Below are 14,650 nucleotides of genomic sequence, written 5' to 3'. Positions count from 1 at the left end.
CCCTGCTTGTGTTCCCTCTCTCGCTGTGTCTCTCTCTGTCAAATAAATAAATAAAATCTTTAAAAAAAAAAAAAAAAGGAAATATAAAGGCAGCAAGTTTCTAATTCAGGAAGGGCAAAGGAATGAAAATTAAAATAAATGCCACGTCTTGCCTTTCAGAAAGTACTGCTACACCACGCAAGACAGAGTCCAACGAGAGGGAGACTCTCCCGTACTACCAGGGGAAGCGTCAACTGCTCAAACCTTTCTGGAAATCGACTTAACGTTAAAGCATTAACACTTTGGACTTGATAATCCTACTCTTACAAACCCAGTCCACGAAATAATCTGAACTGTCAACAAGATACTCAGCAACAGTCCTAAAATAAAAATTTTGAAATACCTTAAATATCCAAACACAAGGGCATCTTAAGAAAGACTACTTATTACGCATCCGTTAAAAACTACTATAAAGGACTTTTTATGATTGGAAAACACTCTTTCATGATGGGAAGGGAAACAGGATATAAAATGCCACATGCAGTATCATATTTACACAGAAAATATACATAAAATAGGAAAAGGAACAGAAATCAAGACATTAGTTTTCTTTAGATGATGGGAATTCTACTTCATCTTTATTCTTTCAATTTCAAAATAATCTACAATAGGCTACTAAGGTTCACAACAGAGAAGCGTATCATAATTACGGCTAACACAGCATGTTTAGTGCCTACTAGGCAGGTACCAATCACCCTAAGAACTTTAACTTTTGTATTTAATTCTTCAAATATCTCAGGGTGATAAGAGGCTTCTCATCCATTTTCAAGACTTCAACCAATAACCACTGAGTGGCATTTCGATGGGCAAAAATCAAAATGCAGTCAGACAAGCATGGGTTTATTCTTGATATGCTGAAAATCTCCTAAAGGATCCTGACTCCAAATGGAAGTCCTCTGATCCACTAAATCCTCATGTTTCCCTATTTACTGCATACCCACATATTTAACTTGGTGTGAGTCCTCTGGTGTCACATAAAATAGGACCTAGAATAGAGGTTTTCCCACACTCACTACATTTATATTTTACTCCTGTATGACTTCCTTAATGAAAACCTGATTTTTGACTGATTTTCCACTCTCATTATATGAACGTGGTTACTGCCCACTATGAACTCTTTTACATCTAACTTGAACCAATAAACAATAAGTATAAAAAACAGGCATTTTGTGGGAGGGTATGTTTGCCAGGATATACAGATTGTAATTATATGTTTCAAAAAAAACTTTTTTAATTCTTCAAGCAACCTTTGGAGGATATGTCCTGTGAGAATCCTCATTTTATGGAAAAGGCTCCAAAAGCCTAGGCGCTTACCGATGTCAATACCCACTAATTACAGGGCTGAGATTCCAACCCAATTCTGACTTCAGAACCCACATCTTAAACCACCGCACAGCATAAAATGACTGGAGCCTTCTGGCACACCAGACCCGTACATACCAGAATTACCCAAACAGCCCCGCCAGTCTGGTAGTTTACCACATTTCAACGAATGTACAAATTCAGTCAAATATTCATGTAAACATTAACAAGAAAAAAGTCACTGTGAAACCCATCAAGAATCTCCCCCAAACTTAGGCTACCCTTTTCTTAAAAATAGCACGTGTCCTGTCAACTCTAAGAGAGTAAATAAACCACACGGCGGGAAAAAACCTGTTGTCACACTTTTATAAATGCTAACTGGATAAACACTTACTTCTTGTGTGATGGGCGGCCTGAATTGTTTGTGGAGCTCAATGATTATTCTTAGACAAATAAGAACATTCTCTTCATTTTCCGTCTTAAAAAAAAAAAAGCATTTAAAAAAGAGTTATATTTCTCAGGTTATTTTAATCTAAAGATTACAGACTATCTTCCAAGCATTTTCTTGTATACACACCCTGCATCAGCCAACTCAGATTTGATTTGTTGAACACAGAACATAATTATCTCAGATAAGAAGCTCTGGAGGTCTTTGGTGGACCATGGGAAGGGCATCCTGCCAGTAAGCTCTGGAAAGTAGTACTCTGACAGATGAAAAACTGGCACTTAAGGCAAGTCACACCATAAGTGAAGGTCTTAATGGTCCAAATGACACTTCTTCATTGCTTGAAAATATTGTCAGAAAAACCCACTATGTTTTTATTGGACCAGCTGCTAAACACTTCACATTCTTGGAATGGGGTGTCTTCCACATCTTACCCATGGGAAGTTAGGACTCATAGAAGGTAAGCCACGCGGCTAACATGATACGGTTAACACACGGCAGAGCCGGGATCTGAATCCAGCTCTATCCCCTCCAAAGCTCATCCTTCCAAGGGGCCCAGAAACACAACAGAATTCTAAACATATCGAGACTAAGAACAGCAAGAAAACAATTTAGAGGCTACAGTAACAGGCAGGTACCAGATGGATTCACCTGAAGAATTTGAGACACTCTTCATGAGCATCTATTGTGTCTAAAGTAGCACAAAGCCAGAGAGCCTTGCACTCTGAGTTTGTCAGCCCAGCCCTTGCCAAAGATTTCCACCATGACTAGTCAATTCCCTGTTGACTCAAAACAAAGAATCTTCAATTAATATTCCTTAATTTGGTCGGCAAAATGGGGGGAAAATGGACATTAAGAAAATTTTTACTCATGTGAATCAGAACTTTAGTGAAAGGGAAGTAGTTGTGTAATACTAGATTCCACAGTAAGAAAACCGATAACCCAGATATGGCTAAATAACAAGAATTCTCAAAAGATTACCTCTAAAAAGCGAAACATCACAGATAGAACATTTTTTGTATGAGGACGAAGATGTTCATTGGTTGGTATCCTGTGAATTATTTCAAGTACTAGCTTCCGCAGTTGCTGGTGAGGAAAAATAAAAAATGTAAATATCAAATCCTCCTGAGAGTCTCAAATAATCCTTTCACTCTGTAAATTACACGGCTATCTGCACCCAGCAGGGGGAACCGCCGAACTACAAGACAGACCCCATTTCAGAAATAATCCTGTAAATTACTAAAACGTAATCCCAAGTATGTACCACAAACCATTCAAGATTTCTACAGTTGTGCACCAAATCAAGCAAGCCGAACTTTCCCTCTTTCACAACTAATCATTATTTCCAGGGGAAGGGCACCAGTGTGTGAATGTCTGGTGGATTTCACATGAAAGAGCACAACACAAACTGAACTTGGTTTGGGATCTCCCTCCAACACAGGTTCGGTTCCTACAATCCTCTCGCCCCAACAACTGATTATACCACAAGCTGACTAAGCTTTCAGGATTCGGTCTACGGAGCCGACAACTGAAAGGTAGGTCAAAGGTGTAGGCCTTCGACTGGTACGACATAAAAATTTGGCAATAACTTTATTTGGCAATAACTTTCACTGGCGTTATGGTAATTTTTAAAGACTATATTTAAGAGACACACTGAAATAGTTATAGAAAAAATTGATATGAGACTTTTCAAATGATCAAAGTGGGGAAGGGGGCACAAAGAATGGGTAGGGGTACAGATAAAACTGATCGGAAGTTACGAGAATTGACAGTAGAAGAGCAGAGGAGGGCACTGGGTATGGAGAGGGTCACTAAAGGGTCATTCCCTCGTTTTGTGGATATTTGAACTCAGTGTACACACATGTCATCAGCTGGCAAATGTGAATGATTTAAATTAAAACCTTAACTGAGGAGGCATGGTCGGGAACAGAGTCATCCTTACATGACAAAATCCTACTTTAAAGTGGAACCCTAAATTTTCTCAGATGTTTTAATCCATAAATGCTTGCGATTTTACAGCATGACATCCCCCCTCCCCCATCTGATATTTCTGAACAGATTACCTGGGCTGGTTTCTCCTGGAGAAACTGAACTTCTCCGTCTTGAAGAAATGTGAGAAATCGAGGGATGATATGTTCCAGGAACGTAGAATATTGAGGAGATGACGTTACATTCTAATTATGCAAAAATAAAAGAAAACCCCATTAAGTTTGTGTATATACTTTCCTTTCAAATTCACTATATTATAATCTCAAGAAAACATAAAACATTTTAGCAAAACCAACAGTAATTTTTAATGCTTTTAGATCCTTCAGTGGTAACACAGTTTTAAGTAAAAGGATCAGTGCTTCTGAAATCCAATTTAAGATGTAAAGTAAATGTTAAAATTTACTGTTAAAAGCAGAAACACTAATGCTGGGGGAAATGTGGAATGTGGCACCTGTTCTAGAGGCCCTGCCGCAAGCTAAGCATGAGACCTCTGAAAAATCACTTAGCTTCTAGATCTTAGCTTCTTCAAGTGGAAAATGAAGCGCCTCAACAAACTGGCACCTTTTTCTAATCTGAAAAGCTAATTTATTGGTCAGATCTATGTTAATTAGATGATAATCTAACCTCATCTATTATTAATCCCAGCTCTGACTTTAAAAGGAGAAATGAAAATGAACCTCCAGTCTGGAGACAGTGCGGTAAAATGGCTCCTAAGCAGTTTCTGGATCCCGCTTAGGAAGTGGAAACCTTGGGCAGTAACCTAGTCTCTGTGCCTCAGTGCCCCTACCTGTTGACTGTCATATTATTTCCCACCTTATGGAATCACATAAAGATTACATGAGTTAATTTAGGACATAGTGAATGCTCTACAGTAAATGCTCACTAATGTCGTCTGGTGTTACCAGAGCACCTGTGGGCTAAATACTGAGCTGTGTGTTTTTACTCTTTCTCACTCAGTCCTCGAGAGCCTAAGGTAAGTGTTATCTCCATTTCACAGGTAAAGAGGCTCAGAGAGGTTATAAAATTTGCTGAGTATCAGTTCATAAGCTTTAGAAGTGTTCGGAAATTGAGTCTTTAACAGCCAAGTTCTTTCCCCTATTAAGGCCTCACTTGCCCATTCAACAATTAGTCACTGAGGCTCTATCATGTGCTCAGTGGGGATAAGACGAAGAAAATAGAGGGGCACCCGGGTGGTTCAGTCGGTTGAGCATCTGACTCTTGGCTTTGGCTCAGGTCACGATCTCAGGGTCCTGAGATCGAGCCCCAAGTCAGGCTCTGCGCTCAGTGGGGAATCTGCTTGGGAATCTCTCTCTCCCTCTGCCCCCTCTCCCCGCTTGCTTGTGCCTGCCCACGTGCACTTTCCCTCTCTTTAAAAATAAATAAACCTTAAAAAAAAAAAAAAAGGAAAGCAAATACAATTCATGCCCTCGGAGATGGGGGAGGCAGTCATGTGCTGGGAAGACAGATTAAAAAAAAGAACAATACAGAATTAGGATGGAGGAAACACTGGCAACTAAGGGAACACAATGTACTGGATGGAACCAAGGGCAGAGAGCGCCTTCCTCAAGAAGGGATGTTTACACTAAAACTTAAAAGGCCAACAGGAGTTAACCATGTGAAAAAGTAGAAAAGAAGAAGGTTCTAAGAAAAGCCTATGCAAAGGCACAAAATTGAGAATGCATGGAAGTAAAAGGCACTAAAACTCGTTTAGCAAGGCAGGGGATGGGAGCATGAGAGCAAGGGGTTCAACTGTTACTATCGTGAGCCTGACAAGCCCTTGAGAGGAGGCATCTGGGCAGTTAATTAAATACAAGTGTCTGAAACTCCAGACACTGATCTGGGCTGAAGATAAAGACGTGGGGTTGTCTACCATTATAAGGTAATCTTGGAAGAGGAGTCTATGAAGAAAGAGACAGAGAAACAGCTGAAAACCAGAAAAGTGTTGCCACGGGAGCCAGGAAAGAAAATCGTGTGATTCTTGGAACGTGTGCCTGAGTATCAGGCTCCCCGGCCCAACCCAGGGCTCCATTCACACAGACCACCGTGGGAGAAGCCCTCAGGTACCTCCCAGCCTCTCCCCAAGCAGGCTGGGAATTCACTGGGGGCGGGAACCATGTGTGTCACCTTTTAGCCCCAAAGCTTAAGACTTTTTACAAAATACCCACATTCAAGGATTCAAGGAAGATTTCCACTGGAAGATTACCAAGGTTACCAAGAAATCAAGCTCATCTGCACATAAGCCCATACCGACCGCTGCTTCCATAGTTTTCAAAACAGAGTTTCAAACTCCTCCGATAAAAAAGATTCATTCAACAAGCTGCCCGGTTATTCTGCCAGGATTTCAACTCAGCCCCCAGCCTTCTGATCCATATGAATTTTTCATGTGAGTTCTAACTTGAAAGTTCCTTTATATCCTGTCCTGAAAGATGGCCCACAGAACCTTTACCTAGCCCACAATTTTATTCCTAAATGCTTAGTGAAATATGTTCCTAAGACTCCTGAAACCACTGGGATTTTTTTTTTTTTAATCTCACTCAGCTCATTCTGATATTTTTCTGGGGTGGTAGTGGTGGTAATTTAGAATTACCTACGGAGGGTCATTCTAGTATTTAATTCTTTGAAGGGCTCAGTCATCTGAATTTCATGGAAGGCCAACGTTTCTATCATACGGATTTCCAAAATCACGATTTTCGAAAGCCCCAAGTACACTTACTGCTTCACTGCCTTTTAGTTCTGTGAATTTAATCAATGTGTCTGTGACCAAAGTCAAAAATTAACTTGCTAACTGCCAGACAGGACAGGAGAGAAAGGGGTGGGACACTTAGTGCCCACACTCAGAGGCTGGACACACGCGCGCTTTCTGCGGGCTCACCAGCTCCCCCATGACTCCACCCTCTCAAAGCCGCTGGGCCTATGGTTCTCACTGAGCAGTTCTTCCAGAAACACAGAATGCAGGCCCATCATGTCCTGCCTCCCACCTCTTTTTTTAGCTTTTTTGTTTTTTTTTTAACAGCTTGCGTTAGCAGCTTGGGCAGAAGAGAAAGCTCTTTAGCTCAATCTCTAAATACCTCGGGATTTTTTTTCCCAGCTCAGTTCAAGGCAACAAGTCCTTAAAAATGTCTACTTAAAATAAAACCACCAAAAAAACCTCCCACCAAACGGAAATACTACCCAGTGCTACAGAGAGTAGGGCACTGATTCATTCCCACTAGCATTTATTTGATCCTTTGTAATTCAAATGACCATGCCAGAAGCTAAAAACATTTTATCTGCTGTTCTTAATCACATTAACTGAGAAATGTTTTATTATCCCTACTTTAAAAAAAAAAAAGAAAAGAAATGTGACTTTCTCTCCTGCCTATGCAACTAACAGCATGAAACTAACCATAAAGTTGGACAAAAAACCAGGCAACAGTTTTCAGGTGCTGGACAAGAGGCAGGGGCTAGACCACAGCCTCCATGAGAAGGGGAGATTATAATGACCACCATGGCTCTCGGCCTGTGCACGCATGTCCTGACCGGAGCTCAGCAGGCTGGAACCCAAGGAGAGCAGGATGGTCCTGCTGAAGCGAGGAGCAAACACAAGTTCTGAGCAGTTCAGGTGGCCGGAATCTGCAAAGCAGAGCCCCAGAGAATATAGCGGATGGTCTTCTCTGAGACCTTGACTGAGGACTGGACTGCACGTATAAGTAAGATGAGATAAGACCACCTGAAGCTTACCAGACAGTGACGGCTTGGGATTGAGAGATCTCAAGAGGTATCAGAGGTCCAGCAATGTTGGAGGATGGTGGGGTTCCAGCCTGGACACGATGCCAACACTTTCCTACCACCTCTTTAACATCCCAGACATCCAGCTAAGGAAGGACTGTGCCCTAGAGGAAAGCCTATTCTAGATCTCTAAAACAAGCCAGGCCTAAAATCAACCTGTGATGATATCCATGGGAGCTGGAGTTTGGAGGCTGAATCCGGCCAAATTAGAGAGACCTGGGGAACACCTTAGCCTTCCCACGGATCCTCCACGCCACAGCATAAAACCAAGCCTACACATGTTCGAGGAGATCAGCTAGGAACTGAACTGCCTATCACAATCAAAATATCAGTACTCTTCAGAGGGAGGTCAGAATCTAGAGTCCCTATACTTCACAATACAGTATTCGCCACATTATCAAAAACTATTAGACAATGCAAGAAGCAGGATAATGTGACCCACATTCAGTAGAAATTAACCCTCATCTAGCCCAAATGTTGTAAACGCAGTCATTATAAAATGTCCAAGAATAACAACAAGATGGTATTGATACACGATGATAATCTCTGTGAAGAAGGGAAACCTGAAAGAAGAACCAAATGGAAACTCCAAAACTGAAAGTATAAGAACTGAAAAAAATATAAAAAGTAAACTGAAACTTTAAAACCTCTCAGCCAACTGGAGAGGACACAGAAACAGTGAGCAAACCTGAAGACAGATAATAGAAATCATCTGATCCAGAGAAAGAGAAGACTGAAGAAAAGTGAACAGAGCCCAAGGACCCATGGGACACCGGGAAATCGTGGAACGTGGGGAAGAGAGGAACTGCTCAAGGTCACGCCAAGTGCTCTCAGTCTACAGTAACACACCCTCTATTACGTGAAAGTAATGAATCTACAATGTAAGTCTGAGTGCATCCTGAAAGTTTATGCCTCAAAATGGAAAAAAGCTTAACCACCAAAACCAAAGCAACATCCCTCAACGTCACTTGAAGTTCACGGTCACTAGTGTGAAGAAGTTGGACAACACTACACACATCAAATTTCAGTATTGAAATACAATAAATCACATTAACAGAGAGAACGATTTTTGACTCACTGGTAAGACTGACAGAGAAGCGACTGGAAAGTACGCGTGATTATTTACCTCATAATGAAAAAAATATATTAAGCTCATACCTCAAAATTTTCACTAACTTCTTGCATCATTTTTAACTTCGTTTCATCAGCTGTAAATGACAAGACAAGTCATCAGGTAATTGAAATTATGTTAAGGATCTTCATAAAATTATTGAATTTAGTAAGAGAAGCAATCAGATCTTATCAGTTTGACTGTCATGGTCCAACAGAAGGCACATAACTAGTTCCCTATAACGAGTCACACACACTCACACTCCCAGACATACGTGTGCATGCACAGACGAGGATACACATACACACACACACACACACACACACACACACACACACGTGCCTCTTTGGGGCTCCAGCTAGTAATGCTCATCACTTTGCTTCTCCACAAGGCAGAGAATGGGAAAATTAGGGTAAGAGTTAATGTTGCTATTCATCTCAATGTGCACCTCATTTGAACTGAGATGAATGAGTCACGATAATGCATTTCTTAACAACAAGAAGGATCAACTCACGTGTATTTACGTCCGTGAGAGCTGCCACAAACTGAAGGTATTTTTTCATCAGAGTGGTTTGGTCAACCACTGTGGCCCCCTGTGTTGCAACAAATGCCATTTTTTTTTTTTGAGTTCGTTAGTTTCTCAAGAGAAAAGTGTCAGGTCCATGAGTTCACCCAGCCTATGAAAAGAAGCGTATGGTGAGCCAACTTATTGAAGGCACAGGCTTACGGTCTCTATGAAAATCTTACCTACGTGATGTATTAAGCTAAATACTTTTTAATTAACCCACAATACTATTCCCTCTGCTTTTTTGAAAGTAAAATTTACTTGCATCCATTTTTCCTATTAATTTCTAAACATTATTTTTATACACAAAGACTCCCCCCCCCCCCACTGTATATCCTTTTTTCCCTAGGCCAGGGGTGGGCAAATTCTCTATATAAGCCAGACAGTAAATATTTCAGCCTTTGTGGTCTCTATCACAACCACTCAGCTCTGTTACAGCCAGAAAACAGCCACGGACCACACATAAATGAAAGAACATGGCTGTGATCCATAGAACTATATTTATGGACACTGAAATTTGAATTTCATGTAATTCTCAAATGTCATGAAACATTACTCTTCTTTCAACTTTTTCTCAACCACTTAAAAACGTAAAAATTCTTAGTTCATGGGCTGTATAAAAACAGGTAGCTGAGGGGCACCCAGCAGGCTCAATCCACAGATGCGACTCTTGGTCTCGGGGTTTTAAGTTCCAGCCCCACGTTGGGTGTAGAGATTACTTAAAAATAAAAATCTTAAAACAACAAAAAACAGGCAGCTGACTGGATTGGGCAACCTCTACCCTAGGTGACTGGTTCTCAAACTTCAGTGTGCACGAAGATCACCAGGTGCCAAAGGTGGGCCTCCAAGCACTACCTAGAGACTGTGGTTCAGTGAGGGGCCCAGGAAGCCCTAAGTTTTGCTTGCAGCTAGCCCAAAGTAGGCACTTAGAAAACGCTGCTTGAGTGAATGAATAAATGCTTCAGGTTGTTGATGACCACACGAAGCATTCTCTCTCCAGGCTGACACCTACATAGAGGGAGAGCCGGTTTCTGTTTTAAGAGCACTCACAAAAGTTTGAGAACCTGGTGAATTTGCTTCTACACATCTTCCTTGGATATATAACCGCTTAATTCCACTCTGCACCAAGAGGCAGCTTCAGGACTTAATTTTCTCCTTCTTTCTGCAGGCCTTTCAAAAGCCCTCCCTACCGGAAGCCCTTCCTAGCAGCTCACACTGCTGCCCCAAGTGATGGGGACCCCCGACTCCACAAAGCCTCTTCTTCGGGCCACTCTCTTCGAGACACCACAGCACTTCTCCGATGCAGAGAAGCCGCCGACCGCTGCTCTGTCGCACTCCTCCGGCTCAGAGCAGGAAAACTCCCTGAGACTGAAGAGGGGGACTCTGTCAGCCCCGCTGGATGACCTGACTACTGCTTCCTCTTTCAGGTCACACGCCCTCCTCCAAACACGAATGCCCCCCATCCCCATCCCTGGGGACCCAAGAATCAGGGTCATGGCCTCTCCGTGCCTACGAAACTTGTGGTCGTGCCCAAACTCCTTAAAAGCTTGAACCCCCTCTTTCACCAAAGTCGTCCACTCTTCCATTCCCCGGGGCCCCAAGAGGCCAGGCCCCGCGTCCTGCCGGGCCAGGGGAGGCGGGGGGGGGGGGGGGTGGCTGAGGAGGGAAAACAGCCCATCGCGCCTGTCCGTGCGACAGTGACTCGAAGACGCCGGGGGCCGAGAGCCTGGGCCTGGCCTCCGTCGGGCCCCCGCGTCCCCGCCCAGGTGGGAAGGCCGGAGCCGGCGCCGCGCCCGCGCACCGACAAACGGCCCCACCGCCCCGCCCCGCCGCGCCGAGCCGAGCCTGAGGCGGCGCCGCCGGGCCAGAGGGGGCGCTGTCTTCGCCGCTACCTTCGCTCTCCGCGCCGGGCCGGGCGAGCCACGGGCCTGCGTGGAGGCCGGGAGGTGCCAGGCTGGCCTGGGGGCGCTTCTGGGGGAACCGGGCCCCAACCCCACACTCTCTCTCCGCGGTCTCAAACGGCTCTCCGCTTCCCTCCTTTTGTCGCCGTCTCCGGACACCCAGCGTCCGCCCTCCAGGCCGTGGTACGGCGAGCGCCGAGGGCCAATTCTCGCGCCGCCAGCCCTCCGCCTCCCAGAGCTCTCCAGCGCGGCCAAGCAGCCGGAGGCTACAGGGCGGCCGCCGGCTCCAGCCTGCCGGGCTGGACACCCATGGGGGCCGGGAGGGGAGGGCCTGGGGACCGGGCACACAGAGCCTACCTCTGTCGCTGAGCGGAGCCGCCGCGCCGCAGAGGCCTCCCCACGCCAGGGCCCCGCCGCACCGGTCCGGGCCTCCGCGCGCACCTCCCGGGGCCGTTCCGCCGCCCTCCCGCGCCTGCCCGCGCTTACCCTGATCTCGGCGGCCGGCCTCCCGCAGACCCAGCCCGCGACCCCCAGCGAAGCCCTCGCCGCCACCGCCGCCGTGCAGTCCCGCCCCCGCTTAAAGCGGCCGCGCCCGCCGCGGGAGAAATAGGTCTGGGCGCACCGCCCCCAAGTGGGTGCGGCCTGGGCGGGCGGCGGGAGCGGGGAGGGGCGTTGCGCCCGGGTGGGTCCGCCTGGCCCTTTAAACCTCCGCCTGGTGGGCGGGGCCGCCCTCAAGGTTGGTGAGGCCCGCAGGTGCCGGGAGTCTTTGGGCCCCTTCTGCCCTAAATATGCGCGCGGGAGGCAGGCCTGGGAAGGGGAGGGGAGGGACAGCAGGGGCTGCTGCAGGGGGCTGGGCACCCGAGGGGCTCCCTTAGCAGGCGGCGGTCGGGCCAGGGAAGAGTCCATCCCTGAACTGAATGTGGCAGGCCGGGCGGGGTTTCCTCCCTCCTCCCTTCCTGGGGTCCTTCTTAACCATTCGAAAGGGGAGGAGGTAAGCAGGGGCCTTGGGAAGGCGAAGGCGGAGACAGACAATGAGACCCTGTAAGCAAAGGAAAGCCCCGGTGTTCTGCTCGGAGGTGGTGGGCCTGATCATTTGCTCCGCAGCTACATCACCCAGAGGCTGGACCACAGACGATCTCTGTCAGCTCCTACCTGGTGGGGCAGTGATGAGAAGGAGGGGGAGTGGGGCAGAACGCCTTGATGCCCAAGTGAGATGGTGTGGGCAGGATCAAGACGCCTTAGAAGGGAAAAGTACTGTTGGACCTCACCTACGACTCCATCTAGAAGAGTGGTTGAATAGTGAGTGGCTCCTGGTTACCATGTTAGATGGACAGAGCAATAAAGTGATGACCTCTCTCCCCCACCTCCAGGACCTGGCTCCACCTCCTCCTCTTTCATGACAATATCTCACCCCCCTCCCCCATCATCACTAAGTTACCAAAGTCTTTGGGTTCCGTTCCCAGACAGATACATTTCACACTTTGTAATAAATGCAGCTTGCAACACCTGCAACGTATCTCGGAAGAAAGGGGCCTTATTCAGAAGCATGCTTCTTGTTTAAAAATGTTGCCACTCAAGAACAACCCTCTGTTGAACTGCTGGGAATTTGTATGAATGTATTTAGTGTCACTTATTTCTGCCCTGGGAGAAATAAAATGGGTCAGAATACCTTTTCCCCATGGAAAAATTTCTTGCAAGCAAAATCCTCTCTACTCCTAACCGCCCCCCCCAAACTAATAGGTCCAAAGTTGGGGAAGGCTTAATAATCTGAGGGCTGAAATCAGTGTGCAGACAGTTATTGTTTCATATTGTTCGGTGGGAAGGGGGTGGAAAAGAAAGCAGGAGATAGATAAATCTTTTGATAAGTTTCAGATTAATTGCACAGCCTAAAGTCTTATAGTTAAGTCTAGCTCTAATATTGGCTAATTCCCTGCACTTCTCATGGCCCTAGCTTCTCCTAACAAAGTACCCAACACACTATTATGATTTTTGCCTGTTTTCCTGTCCACCTCCTGAACTAGAGTTCAGAGACAGTGTCAACTCCATCACTATCAGGTAAATTAGATCACGCCCCTCCTCTGCTTAAAACCCTCCGAAGACTTCAGCTCATCCTCATTTCCTGGCCCTATGTACCTCCCAACCTCACTCTTCATGTTCTAGCTGGAGTGGCCTTGCTGTGCCTCATGCCCACCTAGGACCTCTGGAATGTTCTTTCCCCAGAGGCACACAACTGACTCCTTGTCACCTTGATGATCTCAAATGTCACCTCCTCAGAGACAACTTTCTTAAAGCCCAATGTAAGAAAACCACTGTTCCTTCCACCACCACCCCCATTCACTATCTCATAATACTGTAATACTGTAATAATTTCACCAGGGGAAATACTCAAAATACTGTATTTTCCCCCCAATAACCTCATAATCTGAACATCAGTTTCAGGGTGGCCTTTGCAGTGGCTTCTGTGACATAGATAAGACTATCTGTGACTACTGTAAAATTATTATTCAATGCAATCAAGTGACACATAAAAAACCAAAATCTTATTATTTTGTTTTCTGCATTTAGTTCAATTTTTAAAAAATTTTTAAAGATTTTATTTATTTGAGGGGTGCCTGAGTGGCTCAGTCGTTAAGCGTCTGCCTTCGGCTCAGGTCATGATCCCAGGGTCCTGGGATGGAGCCCCGCATCGGGCTCCGTGCTCTGCGGGAAGCCTGCTTCTCCCTTTCACACTCCCCCTGCTTGTGTTCCCTCTCTCGCTGTGTCTCTCTCTGTCAAATAAATAAAATCTTAAAAAAAAAAAATAAAGATTTTATTTATTTGAGAGAGAGAAAGCATGCGCGCATGAGCTGGGGGGAGGGGCAGAGGGAGAAGCAGACACCCCACTGAGCAGGGAGCCCAACGCAGGTCTCCGAGATCATGACCTGAGCCGAAGGCAGATGCTTAACCAACTAAGCCACCCAGGTGCCCCTAAAACAATTTTTTTTAGATTTTACTTTTAAGTAATCTCTACAGGAGCATGGGGCTCAAACTTAACAGCCCGGAGGTCGAGTCACATGCTCCACCCACTGAGCTAGCCGGTGCCCCTGCATTTAGTTTGTTTTAAAAGCCACTAATAACCAGACCTTTGAATAATGTTAGTTAAATATTTGAAACTCGGCTTATAACCTTAACATACTTTTTTTTTTTCAACCACAATTTTCTCCTCAATTCCTGATGGACAAGCAAAACTCTCCCAGGTCTGTAAGCAATTCCAATGATGACAGCCAACACTGATAGAATGCAATGTCCAAAGCACTGTTCTATGTATTAACTCATTTTGTCCTTGCTACAGTCTCATAGGGCAGGAACTATTTCCGTTTTAAAGAAAAGGAAAGTGACTTTCCCAAGGTCACATAACTCTCAGGGAGAATCCACAGTCTCCGGCTTCCTAGGCCTGGTATTGTCCCCACGATGGTGAATGATGCTACTGGGGGGGGGGGGGGCCGTGACACCTGTCTAGCACTTTCAACTTTCCTAGGGGGGCTCACGCA

The 14,650-nt window shown here is 45.5% G+C and overlaps 1 protein-coding gene and 1 non-coding gene across 16 annotated transcripts in view; both read right to left on the bottom strand.

Annotated features, from left to right (window-relative positions):
* TRRAP (transformation/transcription domain associated protein) overlaps nt 1-11,746 on the bottom strand; it is a 111,773-nt gene extending 100,027 nt beyond the window's left edge. For 12 of the 15 annotated variants that reach the window (XM_078074328.1, XM_078074335.1, XM_036064852.2 and 9 more), the window contains exons 1-6: nt 11,607-11,746; nt 9,169-9,331; nt 8,702-8,751; nt 3,850-3,960; nt 2,768-2,872; nt 1,736-1,819 (exon numbers count right to left, since the gene is read on the bottom strand). In XM_078074328.1, the coding sequence (XP_077930454.1) occupies nt 1,736-1,819; nt 2,768-2,872; nt 3,850-3,960; nt 8,702-8,751; nt 9,169-9,268 (450 nt within the window). In that variant the 5' untranslated portion in view covers nt 9,269-9,331; nt 11,607-11,746. Of the gene's footprint in view, nt 1-1,735; nt 1,820-2,767; nt 2,873-3,849; nt 3,961-8,701; nt 8,752-9,168; nt 9,332-10,433; nt 10,582-11,111; nt 11,363-11,477 lie in introns of those variants that run through there. The other 3 variants (XM_078074329.1, XM_078074330.1, XM_078074331.1) reach the window with 3 other exon arrangements.
* Nucleotides 8,829-9,040, bottom strand: LOC144382439 (small nucleolar RNA ZL1). The gene has a single exon (XR_013449421.1). It is a non-coding gene; the product is annotated as a small nucleolar RNA ZL1 (small nucleolar RNA).
* Nucleotides 11,747-14,650: the final 2,904 nt, after the last annotated feature.

The sequence above is a fragment of the Halichoerus grypus genome, chromosome 6 (assembly GCF_964656455.1).
Source record: "Halichoerus grypus chromosome 6, mHalGry1.hap1.1, whole genome shotgun sequence".
Taxonomy (NCBI): domain Eukaryota; kingdom Metazoa; phylum Chordata; class Mammalia; order Carnivora; family Phocidae; genus Halichoerus; species Halichoerus grypus.
This window is presented reverse-complemented; position numbering and strand designations above follow the sequence as displayed.